The sequence below is a fragment of the Diospyros lotus genome, chromosome 4, assembly GCF_014633365.1.
Source record: "Diospyros lotus cultivar Yz01 chromosome 4, ASM1463336v1, whole genome shotgun sequence".
Taxonomy (NCBI): Eukaryota; Viridiplantae; Streptophyta; class Magnoliopsida; order Ericales; family Ebenaceae; genus Diospyros; species Diospyros lotus.
In genome coordinates this window covers 42,864,772-42,881,438 of record NC_068341.1, presented here as the reverse complement: position 1 = coordinate 42,881,438, position 16,667 = coordinate 42,864,772, and the positions used below count along the sequence as shown (strand labels likewise).

At 38.0% G+C, this 16,667-nt stretch overlaps 2 protein-coding genes across 3 annotated transcripts in view; both read left to right on the top strand.

The window, feature by feature from the left end:
• Nucleotides 1–16,667, top strand: part of LOC127800799 (senescence-associated protein AAF, chlorolplastic) — a 60,115-nt gene that overhangs the window by 17,456 nt on the left and 25,992 nt on the right. The gene's annotated exons all lie outside the window — the stretch shown is intronic.
• Nucleotides 4,297–6,271, top strand: LOC127800798 (trimethyltridecatetraene synthase-like). Its single transcript, XM_052335614.1, has 2 exons — nt 4,297–5,236; nt 5,583–6,271. Exons 1-2 carry the CDS (start codon nt 4,307–4,309, stop codon nt 6,228–6,230), a joined length of 1,578 nt encoding a protein of 525 aa, XP_052191574.1. The 5' UTR covers nt 4,297–4,306; the 3' UTR covers nt 6,231–6,271.

The following is a 16,667-nucleotide window of genomic DNA, read 5'->3' as shown; positions in this document are numbered from 1 at the left end:
TGTGTGTGCTACAAGGGACTGGATTGCATTCACGTGGGGACATGTTCTGTGTGATGGGATGTATGAGCATTTGCATGACCCGGTTGGTCTAAGAGCCAATTTGGGTATCTTAGGTGAGCATATGCATTTAGAGCATGCTGCATGTGTGTATTCCTATGTGAGGCGTAGCAGGGCCTGATGCTTGGTTTATGGGGGCCTTGTCATCATGTTTATGCTACAACGGCCATTGCATTTCTTATGTGTTGCATTGCATGATTTTATTGTTATTGTTATTCTGGACGGGAGTACCGTGCCAGGTGTCGGGAGTACCGACTCATGTCAGGATGTAACAAGTATCAGGAAAAGTCAAATGTTGAATGTCAGGAAAAGCCGACCATGTCAGGAAAAGACGGGTCTTTATGGATAATGAAATGGTAGCCTATGTTAGGCTACAACAAGTTTGTATGTGGGACCCGGGTGCCAATGTGTGACTTATGTGGGCCCTCGGTTCCTTATGTGCAGTTAACTTTTTGTTATGCATGTAGAAGTAAGGTACATGTGGATCATGACATGGTGTGATTGCATTGGCATGAATTGCATGGGGTGTTATGGGAAGAGTCCTATCCTAAACCCTCAGCCTTTCTTTTCTAGAGCTTGTTGAGTCTCGCGACTCATGTTGTTTTACAATATTCCAAGTAAGAGAGTGTCCTGAGATCGCATGTGCGTTTAGCAAGGTCTGGGTCCAGGCCGTCATGTTATGGTAGCAAGTGCAGAGCTCTCCCAAATCTAGATCCTGGGTGTCGCTGTGCGTATGTTAAGATTAATGTTTACGTTTTGAGATTGTCGTATGTTATGTAAGCCCAGGTGAGCCGAAGTGATGAATGGTTTTGTAAAAATGATTATGAGATGTGAAATGATAAAAAGAATATGATTTTAATAAGGATTTTACATGAGTTGTAGTTGTGTATTGTTCGGTATCATTTTAGTAATGACCCTCTCACGGATCCTCTTGGTGCACGGGGGCTCCGAGAGGCTGGCCGTTACAATAAAGGCTCTTATACCTATTAGCACAAAGCTAGGAGATCTTAATAATGTTTTCTGAAGAATTGTGAATGTAATAGAGCAACCCTCACTTGTGCATTCCTGAAACTGAAGCTGGAAGAAGTTGCAAGCAATTCCATTAACACTTATTTATATAAGACAATAACTATACTGTGTATTTGATATTTATATACAATGTCAGCTTGTGCTTGTAGAAGGCATATTTAGCATGTCACATGGGCATGCGTGTTGAATACACTTACAGCATCTATTTTGGAATGTCCATGCTTTATGGCTATTGGATGCTTCATTTGCTTTCTTATAAAGGCTATTATTTAGATGCTAGGGAAGCTAACATATGAGTAGATTTTGAGTTTTCGTAAAGATAAAATTAATGTATCAATCACGATTCATACATATATATATCTATATAAAACCTAAAAAGCCTTTTAAACTTTAATATATGATTTGATTTAGTGATTTCTAATACTGTAAAAAAAAAAAGAAGAGAGAATTTTGAAATATAGGATTTGAATCCTTCCAATATGGATTCATGGATTGCTAGAAGGAGATTTTATGTTTGAAAGTCGTTTCACGAAGAGAAAGTGGCCTTTTGATTTGTGAGATTAGCCATGAATGCAAAAAATGATATACTTGCCATCTTTCAAATATTTTATGTTGGGTCATAGGACTAATGATCTTACAGAAGATATAGTTATGGATAAAGATAATTCACAAATTAGAATTCATATAGGTGGCCCCATTCCATAGAACTAAGGCTTTGTGTTTTTGTTAATCTACATCTCAATCTACTCTATATTTAAGGGTTTATATGTTTTGGTATATTTTAGTGATTGTATGTTATGTAGTTTGTGATGGAGAAGTTTTGGGTTTTGTTAATTCTATTTTTAATATTTTATAAAGAAAACATGAATATTTCTTTGACTCTAATATCATTTTTTTTTTTTGTAGGTCAATGAGACAACAAGACTCTAAAGAAAGCAACTGCTGTCTTGGAGTATATGAACAGTTTTATGACTATATATAGTGTTTTGTTGTACATTAGTTTTGAATAGTATATACAATTATCAAAGTATTATTTTTAGTTGAACATATTTTTTGATGTAATTTGTTAGCAATTAACACTTATATATATACTACTTTTGATGTGTAAATACTAATAGATAATGATTACTTTAGTGTTATTTGAATGACATGTTTAATTTTATGAATTTTATTTCAATTTGATATGAATAATGATATATAAGTTTGGTAGGTTATATCAAAACATGATGTTTTTGTCATTGATGACTAGTAATTGTTTTCATACTATTAAAAAAAAATAAAAAAATATTTTTTTAATGATAGAAATTATACCGTCGCTAATTGTTCACATTATTAATGAGAGGAAATATTGTCGTTATTGGTTTGTGTTTTGATAACTAAAAAGTTATTTTTAACGACAAGAATCATACGATCGTTAATTATTTAGACTATTAACGACGAAAAATATTATCGTTATTGACTTATAATTTAATAGTTAATAATTTTTTTTAACGATGAGAATCATACGGTCACTAATATAATAAATGATGAGTTTATCATTCTTGTCGTTAAAGACTTTTATTCTCGGAGGCAATAACGACGACTGACGATAGAAAAATTCCCATCGTTACAACTTTTTAACGACTAGAAATCAACTTTTAACGACTGAGTTTTTCATCGTTAAAACCCATTTTTCTAATAGTGACTCTTTATTGGATTAGCGTTGCATGTGATTTTGTTTAATGATAATTTTATAGTTATGATTAAATTATTTTACCAAACTATCAAAGAAATCAACCCATTCATCGTATTAGTCTCTCAACTTTATCTTTTCTACAAAAATTAATTGTTATACTTTAATTTTTCATCCACAACTGATCTAAATAAAAAAAAAAAAACCACAAAAGGAATTGAATTAATAAAAAAATCCACAATCACTTGATGTTAAAATTAATAAAAAAAAAACCCACAATCAGGTGATTACAAGATTTATATTAATGCATCAAATATTAGTTTTCATTAAGAAAAATTAACAAAAAATTATGAGAGAAATTGAATTGTAATAAAAATCAAAGTGCTGGAAACTTATATAGAAAACCTTAGGGTTTTCTCTGTATTTCAATCATTGATGAATGAAGAACAAAATTGGAAGCAAGGAAAAAAATAAACACAGCACAATAAACAGAAACGAAATCAGAAATCGAGACACGAGGGATTTATCGTGGTTCACCTCTAAGCGAGGCTACGTCCACGTTGAGCTTGAGAGAAAAGAGTTCACTGTACTATGAGATAAATCCGAGATTACACCCACAAGAAACTCTCACAAAACCCTCGATACAAACAATGGATCGAGAAAACAAAAATGCCAAATAATCACTTAATACAGATTAGAGGCAATCCTATCGAACCATATAAAAATTAAACCAAGCTATACAGGATTTACAGAGAATGAAAAACAGAGAAACCAAACCAGAACCCTAGCCCCGAAGATGAAGGCTCTCGCCTCTTCTCAATCTTTCTCTTTCACCTTTGCTTTTGTCAATCTCGTCTCAAAATCACTGTGCAAGCTCACATCTCGAGGGGTAGGATTAAAAGCGATGATGAATGGCCCTGGATGAACGAGCATAAAGCGAGGATGAAAGGTTGGGATTCAGTCGTGCAAGTACGATTGATTATTTCAACAGAAAATGGCAGATGAGTAGGAGATGATCGGGCAAAAGAAAAGGCGCGATCAGGCGCCAGCTGAAGACAACCTATGGTTGCCACGTGCAATCATCCAACAGTTGCCAAATGACAGTTTGCAGTTGTTGCATGTGGCCTTTCAACCAGCTAAAGGCAATGACGCTGTTTGAAGCTTCAAAGCAAACGCAAAGATTACTGAATGTAATGATGAAATTAAAATATAATAACTAGTTCACTTTGTCGGATGCTGGAGAGCGAGACATTATTGGCGACTTCATCCCACATGATTTTCTCATCAGATTTTCTCATCGGGTGAGTTTTTATATTTTGAAAAGCAATAGTATTTATTTTTTAAAATAATAGATGATCTGTTACCACGTCATTTGACGCGGGCTAGCCATGGGTGTGTGGGCCCCCACCACCCCATGTGCCTGCGGCCCATCTCTCTCTGAAATTGCCGACGTTTACAATTCTGTTTTTAAAATTATCTCTTTTGTTCTATAAAATATCTCTTTGAGAAGCATTTGAGCACCCAACATCAGTGTGACTAACCGTACAGATGGAGCTTGCATCATGGTCAGTTTTAGTCTTAGCAGCCATAGTTGCTGTCACCCTTCTCCGGCGAGTCATCGCAGTCCCCCGCCACAAGCCGAAGCAGCCACCAGGTCCAAAGCCATGGCCGATCATCGGAAACCTAAACTTAGTGGGTTCCATCCCGCACCAATCCTTCAACTTGTTATCGGAAAAGTACGGCCCAATCATGCAGCTCAAGTTCGGCTCCTGCCCCGTCGTGGTGGCCTCCTCCCCCGAAATGGCCAAGGAATTCCTCAAAACACACGGCCAAGCCTTTGCCTCTCGCCCGGCCCACGCCGCCGGAAAGTACACCGCCTACAACTTCTCTGACCTGACATGGGCCCCGTACGGTCCTCACTGGCGGCAGGCTCGCAGGATCTACCTCAACGAGCTGTTCAGCCCGAAGCGACTGGACTCGTACCATTACATTCGCGTGGAGGAACAGCGGGCTCTGGTTTCCCGGCTTCGCGGGCTGTCGGGAACGACGGTGGTAATGAGGGAACATTTGACTCGTTTCGCGCTGACCAGCACGAGCAGAATGACGCTGGGCGACAAGTACTTCAGCGAATCATCGACGGACGAAGGCGGTCACCGCGGGGTGAAGCTGGCAGAGCTGCAGGGGATGGTGGACGAGTGGTTTGTGCTCAGTGGCGTGTTCAACATCGGCGACTGGATACCGTGGCTCAGCTTCCTGGACTTGCAGGGCTACGTGAAGCGGATGAAGGCGTTGTACAGGAAGCTGGACAGGTTTCTCGACCATGTGATCGACGATCACAAGGAGAAGGCGACGAGGAGAGCCGCCGCGGGCGACAAGGATTCTATGCCCAAGGACTTGGTGGATGTGCTGCTGGATCTTGCCGATGATCCTGCTCTTGAAATTAAGCTCACTACTGACTGCATCAAGGGTTTGATACAGGTATATGTTTTGGATTTATTTTACATTATTACATTTATCTTTTTCAAGTTTTAAGTATTTAAAAAAACTGTTTCGTCGCCTCATAACTCACACCCTAAATCCTAAATTCAATAACTCACCGGTTTAATCACGATTCGTCGGAAAAATGGGTCCATTTTTTTTTTAACTAAACCAAGAGCAATTCCCAATTTTATCAGCTGATCGGACTCATATTAATGGTATCTAATCTATTTACCTTGAGAGTAAACTTTCTTTGCTTTTTATATGGTTTGTAATTTGTTTATATTATTTTGTATTTGTTCAAATTTATAATTAACTAATTAATTATTGTCTCAATGGGTGGCAGGACCCGATCCCCGGCGGAGCAGATACTTCGGCGGTGACCGTGGAATGGGCAATATCTGAACTCATGAAGCATCCATTCATCCGGGAGAAAGCAGTCGAAGAGCTCGACAGAGTTGTCGGCAGAGGCAGATGGGTGGAAGAGGACGACATCCCACAGCTTCCTTACCTCAACGCAATCGTCAAGGAAACCATGAGGCTTCATCCGGTGGCCACGCTGTTGGCGCCGCATTTGTCCATCGAAGATTGCAGCGTCGCCGGGTACGACATTGCCAAGGGGACGACTCTGTTCGTCAACGTGTGGAGTATCGGGAGAGATCCCAGATGCTGGGACGAACCTCTGTTGTTTCGGCCGGAGAGGTTCTTGGGGGAGAAGATAGACGTGAAGGGACATCATTTTGAGCTGTTGCCTTTCGGTTCAGGCCAGAGGATGTGTCCGGCGTACAGGCTGGGAATGAAGATGATCCAGTCGACGTTGGCTAACTTGTTGCATGGATTCAACTGTAGATTGCCCGGCGGCGTCAAACCGGAAGAAGTGGACATGGAGGAAGAGTATGGGCTGACGACTCACAGGAAGATTCCGATCGCCGTCGTGATGGAGCCCCGATTTCCAGATCATATGTTCGAGTTACTAGTTAGTACTTGTAATTAAGATAACTGTAGCCTCACCCATGCAATAATTGCCCCCACCGTTTGTTTGTTTACACTCCGTTGTTCATCATTAATTAGTTTTTATAATAAATTTGAAGAAATTAAAATGATAAATCAATATATATATATATATGTACTATAGTATACCCGTGCCTAAAGACATGGTGTAAATAATATTAAAATTAAAAGGTGAGAGCTCTCGGGACATAGCACAGTTGGTGGGATTGAAATTGAACACACAATAGGCTCGCTGGCCTTTGTTCGAATTCTGACAATTGCATTTCTATTTTACATCCTCCGCTGTACCTTGGGGCTGGTTGGTGGGCGTGTTTGCAAGGGGACGTAATCCCAAGATTAGAGGGTGAAAAACCTATGTCCCATCGGAATGTTAGACACAAAAGGTGAGAAACCAATGTGAATGACATCTAAATGTGTGGTATCTCCATCTGAATACTTCTCCAAGCCATTCGAATGCATCATGCCTCATCCAAATGTGACCAAGCATCCAACATATCCGACTAGCTCAAGCCTCATTCAGATGTCTTAGGTTAAACACTACCATTTTTTTCCTTATACACTCGATCACACCCACCCACTTACACATAACATCCAAAGAACTTACACCTAACATCAACATTCTAATCCATTAAACCTCACAACATTACATTATAATCAGATTATTATCAAAGCATGCAAAATCATTCCCGAGTTCCAACATCGAGTCACTAAACAAATTTAATATTTTTTTTTCAAATGTCACAAATTAATCAAATATTCACATACAAACAAATGTATAATTAAATATACAAATTAATCAAATATTTACATACAAACAAATGTATAATCAAATACACAAATTAATCAAATATTCACATACAAACAAATACATAATTAAATACACAAATTAATCAAAATATAATTAAAATCCAATACTTCAATATATGCAAAATTTATATAAAATACATAAGAAACCTAGAGAAACTTCTAAGAGAAACCCAGAGAAACAGTGACTAAGTGAGTATGAGTGAAGTTTCAACACATCAAGAAGAAACAAATTAAGCCTCAGGAGTCCGATAAAATTTTGGGTGGAAGAAGAAAGTGAAAAAAATCAAAATGTGTGTATACTACAAATGAATGACCTATATGCAAAGATAAAGAACAGATTGAAACTTTAAACAATACCCACCCCCAAGGGCGGAGCCAATAATACTTTTTAGTGAGGCAAAATTTATTAAAGAAAAAATAAAAAATAAAAAATAATATAAATATACAAAAAAATTAACATAATTTAATCAATACCTTAATTTTAAAAATGAAAAAAAAAATTACTTTTTGAGACAAAAATTGGTGAGGCCTTACTGCTCATTGATTAAGCGAGAGGGAGAGAGAGCTGGAGTCGGAGAGGCAGACAGCATCCAGCTCCAGTGAGCGATCAGCGACAGAGGGCCAGAGCCCTGAGGGGCGAGCCGGCGAGGGTGAGGGTGAGGCCAAGATGGCGACGCCAGCAAGCAATGGAGCCAGACAGCTGAAGAGAGGCAACAACTAGCAAGCAAGAGCGACTGACGGTGATGGACTGAGCGAGGCGAGCAAGAGCGACCGTAGACTGAGGAGGCGAGGGGAGGGCGAGCGAAGCGAGCGGAGTGAGTCAGCGACCTCACCTCAGCGATGCTCAGATGGTCCGAGTCGCCAGACGGAGGCTGAAGTGAGTAAGAGTGACAGAGAGAAAGCCCGCAATCGGCAGCTAGCGAGAGTGAGAGAGGGAGAAGGGCAGGGGTCAGGAGGGGCAGGGGGCGCAACTTGAGCGAGAGAGGGAATGAGGGAGGGTTTTAGATTTTATACCCGAGGCTGAGTGTAGGTCAAAATCAATGGCGGGCCAAGGCCTTCACTGGGCTTACATTGGCTCCGCCCTTGCCCACCCCCACCTAAGAAAAGAATCAAAAAATGGAAACAAAATACTGAAACCTATTAGTTGTCGCTCAGTTCATTGGGAGCCGACAACTCGACGACCGACGACGGAGGCGACAGTGGGTCGAACTTGTCCATGGCAGCACTGCCCCCCTTATTTACCTATTTCAGTGAAATGAGAAAGGTGAGTCTCCCACATTCCTCTAGAGTCTTGACAATCTCCTTTGTAATATCCCTCCATGATTTGCTAACTGATGCACAAAAAACAACTACCGTTCTTGCAGGCCAAGATGTTTCACTCTCTTCTGTTAGGGATACAGAGAGTATAGATTCGTACGTTATACAAAAATAACTTGCTTGATACAAGGATATATATCAGTTCTAACTCGCTACAGTACAAGAAACGTAAACTACAATATTTAACTACTATTATAACAGTTGATATTAACAGCAGCAGGAGCTTATAATAAATGAACAACAACAGAGGTTACCAAACTAAAACAACAAATTAGAGAAGGTGGTTGAACAGCAACACTCGCAGCTGGAACGACAAGGAATCAGGAACAAACTTCTGAAACGTGGAGGAGGTAGGAACAGAAGTAGGTCGAGTCGCGCTTTGTGCTGTCCTGAAGACAGTTAGCGCCTTGCACCGACAGTAAGCAGACTACGGCGACTGTCTCAATAGGATGAAACTGACCTCTCCGGTGAACGGCAGCCACGAACAACCGGAGCTAGCAGAACTCAGGACGGGCTCGCTTTCAATGATGAAAACTCGAGAAAAACAAGCTCTTCCAAGGCTCAAAGAAAAGAACTCGATACGAGAGATAAAACTTGAGAAGAGATAACAATGTGAGAGCTTATGGAGAATGGAAAACTTCACACCAATATATATGGGCACCCACCAAACTTGGAGACCAAGCCAATCAAGAAGTGCTTGGAGACCAAGTATATCTAGAAGAACTTGGGGGCCAAGTTGTTCTAGAATATCTTGGGGACCAAGCAAGAAAGAAAAATAAAATTAAAAATAAAACCGCACACACATCCAACATCTTCAACCCTTCGGATTATGTCCAAAAGCAACTCTAGAGGTAAGTTAGCCCATTGTCCTTGTTCAACTGGCAAAAAAGGGGGGGGGGGGCACATCGGGGGCAATGTGAGATCGGGTCCGACTACGACAATGCTTGCCTTCCACCCCTCGTTTGGATATGCTCCCAATGCCATCTTTCATCTCTCTTATGTCACGTACGAAACTTTTGAAGGACATCTCTACTGAACATAAAATCCACCTTTTCTTAGAAATATTTCAGCTGCAACCACGTCGAAAGGAAATATAAATGCAAGCTATGTGGGGGGGGGGGGGGTTATCCAACCACGAAAAATCTCAAAAATAATATTGCCAAGAAAAAAGTTGCTACAAATAAGATCCACTTGAAGAAAGATAAACCGAATCCACATTCAAAAAATTTGGAGAAGAACTATGGCATTTAAAAAAAACAATAGCGTCTCTCTAAACGTCCTATAAAAATACGGCAAAAAAAGAAAAGAAAAGAAAAAGATGAGAACTTCAACTTTCACAATCCTGCGTAATTTACCTCATCTATGTTCCAAATCAATTCAATCACCCCTAAGCTATAGTTCAAGGAACTTATTAAAAAAAATGTGCAAAGTTCGTGAAGTCGATTTAAGCCTAAAAATGCAAAAGGATCCGCACAAATTTCAACAAGCAGAAATAATCTCTATCACAGAAAACCTTTAGATCCAGAAAATTCACTCCCTTATGTCATTCTAGCATCGCGATCTGATCAGAAATCAACAATGAAACTAAAAAACAAAAGGCAGGATCAGGCTGACCGCGGCGACGTCGTGGGCCAGGGTGGGGAATGTGCCGAGCCAAATCTGGACGCCGGGTCGTGGGAAGAAGAAGAGACCGAAGTGATGAAGGCAACAGTGAGAGTGGTCTCTGATGAAGGAGAGAGGAAACAAAAGCTGAGAAAGTGAGAGAGAGATAGAGAGGGAAGGTGAGGAGAGAGAGGTGATGGGTGGGAACAAAAAATCATCACAGCCATTCATTTCAGCCAAATTAATCTCAGCCATTGAAATGTCTATACATTTGAGACATTTCAAAAATTGTCCTATTTTATTATATAGATATGTATATATATACACACACATATATATATATATATATATAAAGAAAGAAAGTGAGAGAAGGGTATTAAAAATGAAAGGTCACAATAAAGAAAATGAAATATCGTATATCATTTTCTATTTAGTTGGTAACTTCCATCAACTTATCATCAAGGTTAAGTATGTATGTAATTTTATTAAAATGATAAAATTTTCTCCATACTCCATGAGAATAAGAACTGAATTTTATGTCTTAATTAAATTGAGAGGCATACCACTCAACCAAATATCACTATTTAGACTATAACAACAAAAGTCAGGATTACCAACAACAATTTTATATCTCTAATTGTCCCTATCTAGCCATTTCTTCGATAAGACAATTATATTTTATGTCATGTCTAAGATTTTATATATATATATATATATATTTTATAAAGAAAAGATTTTTATACAATCAAACTAATTTATCTTCCAATAACAACAAAGCAATCTTACCATCACTATCAAGACGCAAACTCTTGGAAGACAAGTTAACTTAAAAAAAATCTGAAAAGAAATGAAAAAGGACAGAAATCATTGATGTTGAATGAAAACTGGTTTTACTATAACACAACACATTTAATTTATAAATGATCCAAATCCAAAATGGCCCAAATCAAGTCTGAAAGTGTTTAAATGGACGTGGATACCTTTTTTCAAGTCAAGTTTATCCAACTTTCCAAAGCTCAGACTTTGTTCAGCCCTTGGAGAGAATGTTAGCTATAGGAATCCTCTTCTCATTGACCATGCGAAGTAACGCATAGCTGCATTTTTTATTTGTGTTCATATTCTTACAAACCAAAACAACCTGAAGATTTAATTAGCATGGGCTTTCAAGGGTTGACAAGCATTGTATTTCAAATTGACAAGACCACATCAATAGCCAAAGTGGTATGAAAAACAAACACAATCTTTAATCTCCAATGTGAGGTTGACTACATGAATTTTAACTTTTTGACAATCTCTATCCATAGCCATATTGTGGCATTTGTAAGACAATTCTATTATGTTTAAAAGTTTTCCACTTAATCTTGTCTAAAATTCATGGTATAATATCTGAAATTTTTACGTTGGTTGTGCACAACCCAATGCGACCCTTCTTTATCAAAAGCTGCTTGTGCTGATAAGTTGGCAACATGTATTAGTTTTGGTACGACAACATATATTGATTGGCATTTGGCATGCTGTTTAAGTTATTATTTTGGTTGGAACAATTTATTTTTGAAACTAAGATTCTTGGTGATGTAAGTTGTTTTTCACTGGTATTTAATCTTGAGACTGGTTGGATCTTTTGATTTCATAGATGCTTGCCTCTCATGGTAATCGAAGGTGCAATTGTTTCTTATGGCAGGTCAGGTTTATCTCACCGTTGACTTTCCAAAATATAAGGTTCATCTTTGAATTTTGTTTTTCTATAGTTATTTGATCAACGCCCTGTGTTTTTTTTTTTTTTTTTTGTATGTGTATATAAATAACATGTATTAATAAGAAAAATCACACAAGTATCTACAAAAACAAGCTAGGGAATATCCCGTTAAGAAATAAGAAACAAAACAACCCTCACACAAGAAAAGAAACAAAACAAAAACTAAAACAACCTCAAACCATGCAAGGCAAAGTGAAAAGAACACCAGCATGACCATATAAAGGTGGGATAACAGCAACAACCATCCCAAGCCAAAATGGCACAAGAGAACATGAGACGATCATTGGGGGAGTGAAACGGATCCATACTCTATAAGCACTATCAAGTGTTTGGGCACCAAGCCAGTACTTGGGGAGGGCGATTGTTGCTCTTAGTTCTTCTTCCAGCAAATGTTATCTCATAGAAACTATCACCATATTCATAGTCTTACTCGTGATGATAGTTCTCATACTTCATTAAAGGATGAGGTGTCCCAGGTGCTTCTCTCTCATTTCACACCCTCTTAGCCATGCTCATGTTTGTTGACGACCTCTTACTCTTCTCTCATGGGGATAGGGAGTTTGTTAAAGTTTTGAAACATTACTTAGATTGATTTGTTGAATTCTTTGGTTTGCATGCTAACCCTTCAAAAAGCCATTATTTTTTTTTGTTATTCCTCCCCCGATCTACATGCAGAGCTAGTGATGGAATCCAACTTTCGTCCAGGCTTCTTGCCTATTCGCTATTTAGGCGTCTCTCTGATCTCTACGAGGCTCTCGTATAATGAATGTTGTCCGATCCTTGATCGGGTGCATTCTAGGGTGGTTTCTTGGCATGGTTGTGTTTTATCCTTTGCGAGTAGACTTCAACTTGTTCAATCAGTGCTTTCCATTATCCATATCTATTGGGTCTCGTATCTTTATTCTCCCAAAAAAGGTCATCAAAGAGCTTGAACAGATGGTCTGTGCTTTCCTTTGGAGTGACTCGGACTTATCCTCTCATAAGACCAAAGTGGCTTGGTCTGACATTTGTTTTCCTAAAGATCAAGGTGGTTTGGGTCTTCGTCCCTTGTTCCTTTGGAATCAAACCCTTGTTGCTGAAGGGAATCACTAGTATGACAGTATAGGTAAAAATAAAAGTTTTACCTAGTATCATATACATGCAACGAAATATAATATATACGTCAAACATAACTTGGGAATTTAAACAACACGCATATATAACAATTGAATGCATAAATAAATGCATGCCTGCTGCCTGATGAAGGTATGAAATACAGAATCGATTTTTGTATTGAGATAGAGTCAACCTCAAGATGTGGTGGTACTAGTGGGTCCACACCTATTATGCAGTTAGGTATCGTTTCAGTCACCTCTTAACGTACTAGACACAGAGGATTTACGTATCACCAGTGCCTGTGTCTCAAAATTATATGTGTAATAATTACATGTATAATTTTTGTTGATATTTTAGAGGAAGAAGAAATAAGAAGTGAAAGCAGAAACGAGAGAGAAAGACCAAAGGATGGGTAGAGGGCTCTGCCCTTTTATTTATAAAATAAATCCCCCCACCCATTTTCTTCTTCCCCTCCCTCAATTGGATTTCTTTTGAAATCCGCACAGCCCATCCCCCTTCAATTATTGTTTCAATAATTCAATAGGTTACTATGCAATTTTACTATATACTATGCATCGTGCAATTTCACTATGCACTATGCACCGTGCAATTTCAGTCGCTGCCTCTTACTATACAATCAATAATTGATTGCACACTATGAACTATGCATTATGTACTATGCACTATGCATTATTGACATGGGACATATGGTCAACTTTTGACCAATCAATTTCAGAGACATTTTAGGCACACGACATCGATACAAAATGCAACATTATATGGTGTGTGACTTTTTAGATTCACTATCCGCTAGCAATCAGATAACCTCGAAAATCTTTTTAGTATCAGTTAACTCCTTGATCTATCACCATAACTTTTTCAAATCCCGATGATGTTATGAGAGTTTCTAAATAGCGCCTAGCAGCGGTTCAAGACAGTATAGGTGGTAGTGAAGTCTCACTTCAAGTGAACCTATTACAGTTGACGATTGTCGTATACTATAATCATTCCATCACCTAATGTCCCAATTGAGTAAGAGTTATGGAGTGACAAACTCACAAACTCAGTAACTATGTGTCAGGCCTTATTAATGTGACCAGATGACACGTTAAGAAACACCTTCCATGACTTTCAATCTGCCTTGATGTGATGCGTCGTCCCCAATTACTGGGTGTCACCGTAACCCAAAGTTACGTCAGTAGGTCCTACTCCGAAGGCCGGCTATTCCCTAACAACAGGGGGGATAAACAAAAATAATGCGAGCGCCCTAGGTGGGGTCTAGGCTTCACTGCCTCCGGCCATCGAGAACTCAAGGTCTAAGACTCATAGGCAGCGGAAAGACACTCGAGTCTCGAATCTGATCTGTGCCTTATAGGTAGATTAATAAGCTGCAACTTAGGCATATTATAACTTGTCACATGAAGTGTTCAATATTACAAGAAAACAAGTTCAACTCATAAGTATAGACGACATTGGACACAACCATTAAACAAAACAGTTACAAACTACTAGACCCGCATCCCCATCATGGGTTGCCGCTCTTATCGTCCAGCTGTTCATCGGCATACATTACCTTTCCTTTACCAGACCCTAAGCTATCTATGTGGTTTGTGGGAATGAAGGGGGTGAGTCCTAAGACTTAGTAAAGGTAATATGCAATGTAGTAAATTATTAAGCATGACAACATAAATAAATATGAAGTGCAACATGCATGTAAGCTCGTCTACCGCACCTATCTCAGGCTCTAGGTGGCCTCTAGTGGTTTCCTCCAAGACCCTATCTCAAGACTCTCACGGTCAGAAATTCACTGCCTCATGCCTAGGCACTCTCTTAATATCTTATGCAAGTCATGACAAAAGAAATTTACGCACAGAGCATATTAAACCCTTACCTCGAGATACGTGCTGTTTGATACTTTGTACCGTTGACGCACCCAAATCCTTTGACAGAATATTTACAAAGTAAGGTTAAGAAACTAATTTAGCAACCCTTAACTAAAGATAAATTAACATTAACATTAACCATACCTTACTACCATAGTGATAACTTCCCTATGAAGTGTCCACTCGTAATACCCCGGTACGAAACCTTTGGTGAGCAAGTGACTTGTCGCAGTTTCCTGGTCACGAAAAGCCGTGTTCCTATACTTTGGTTGATTACAGGGACATTTAATCTTATTCCCATCCATCCACTCTGGTTGACTCTTAGCAAAATTAACAAACTTCTCAACACCCTTGATAAATTCTGTAGAAACATAACCATCTTCCTTACGCCTGATATACATCCATTGACGATCTGATCTCATTTTTTTCCTGTGGTAATTAAACAACAAAAAATTACTAAATTATAATTACAATATTTTTTTTATTTGAGTTGTTTTAATATTCTTCCACTGAACCACTCCTTATAACTCTTCCTTAAAATTTGAAGGTTAAGACCTATCTCATCCGGAAATGAATCGTGATATGACCACTAGTAGACACATTTACTCACGGTACGAAATTTCGGCAGCATCTCAGCACAGTTCTCCAGATGCATGATAGGATTATGTATTGATTCATACAAGTTAAACTCAATTTAAGTCAATTGTATGAATCAAAACATATTCCTATATGCAACCGAAGAACAACGTGAAATGCTACTGAATTTTCGTACCATGCATAAGTAAATTAATGCGTATTCGCTGGGCACACAACACGATACCAAATTTTCAAACTGTCCAACTGGACAATTCAGTGGTTTTCTCGCTCCATCGAGGAAGTCACTGAACGGGAATCTAAGGCTAAGTTCCAACAAATTTAATTAAATAGCTAAAAAATATTAATTAATTATATTTTTTATTTAATATAATTTTTGAAGAAAATTCGACAAAGTCTCCCCTATAAATGGACTACACCCTATGTAAGAAAAAAAAAACACAAAAATATAACACTTCAATATATGCAACATCATCAATTCTCAACGCAACATCATTAATTCTCAACACATCATACACTTCATAATCATCCTATAAAATAAATAAATTCGATATACAAGAACCAAACAACTTCTAACTAAAACTTAAATGTCAACAATATAAATTCCAGCAATATAAAGATGACTCCAATTGATGCTTTTCAAAACAAATGAGCAACTTAGAATTGATTGATCAAAACAAGCGCTAAATTGGCCAGCTATCATATATTATTGAATATATGACAGCTGGCCAATGTGTGTATACACATATATATATTATTGGTATTAAAACAACTCAACTCATGATAATAATATTATTGGGTATTGCCTTGCCTTATCCCACTGTATGATAATAATATATTATTTTAGGAAAAATTCAGTAGATTTTATGATCAGATAAACAAGGGAAAATAAAATATCCTTTATAAATGCAGAAACTTAGAATTATTTGTTAGCTAGCAAGGAACATGCATAAGAGTAATGAAGTCCAAAGACATCAAATGTTGGAAGATACATAAGAGTAAACCAATTGGGCTGGGTAAAGCTGAAGTAGATTCTCACCAAGAAGAGAAGACAAAAGAAAGAAAGAAGAATGAATGAATGAAGTAGAATGGGCACCAACAAGATGGAAAATTCCATTATGACTCCCTATATTTTAATATTATTCTTTCAACACAAGATAGCCTCATCAATCTGTTGGCACATATCAAGTTTGAGGCCACATTATTATTTTAATCTCTTAGTGTGATTTAGACTTTTGAACTACAAGAAGCAAACACTTGAATTAGACTTACAAGTGAGTGAAAATAGTCTCATATAATAGTCTCAAGTAATTATTTTTTAATTTGGTAAAAAATTAGCATATTTATTATTTAAAATATTTGAAAA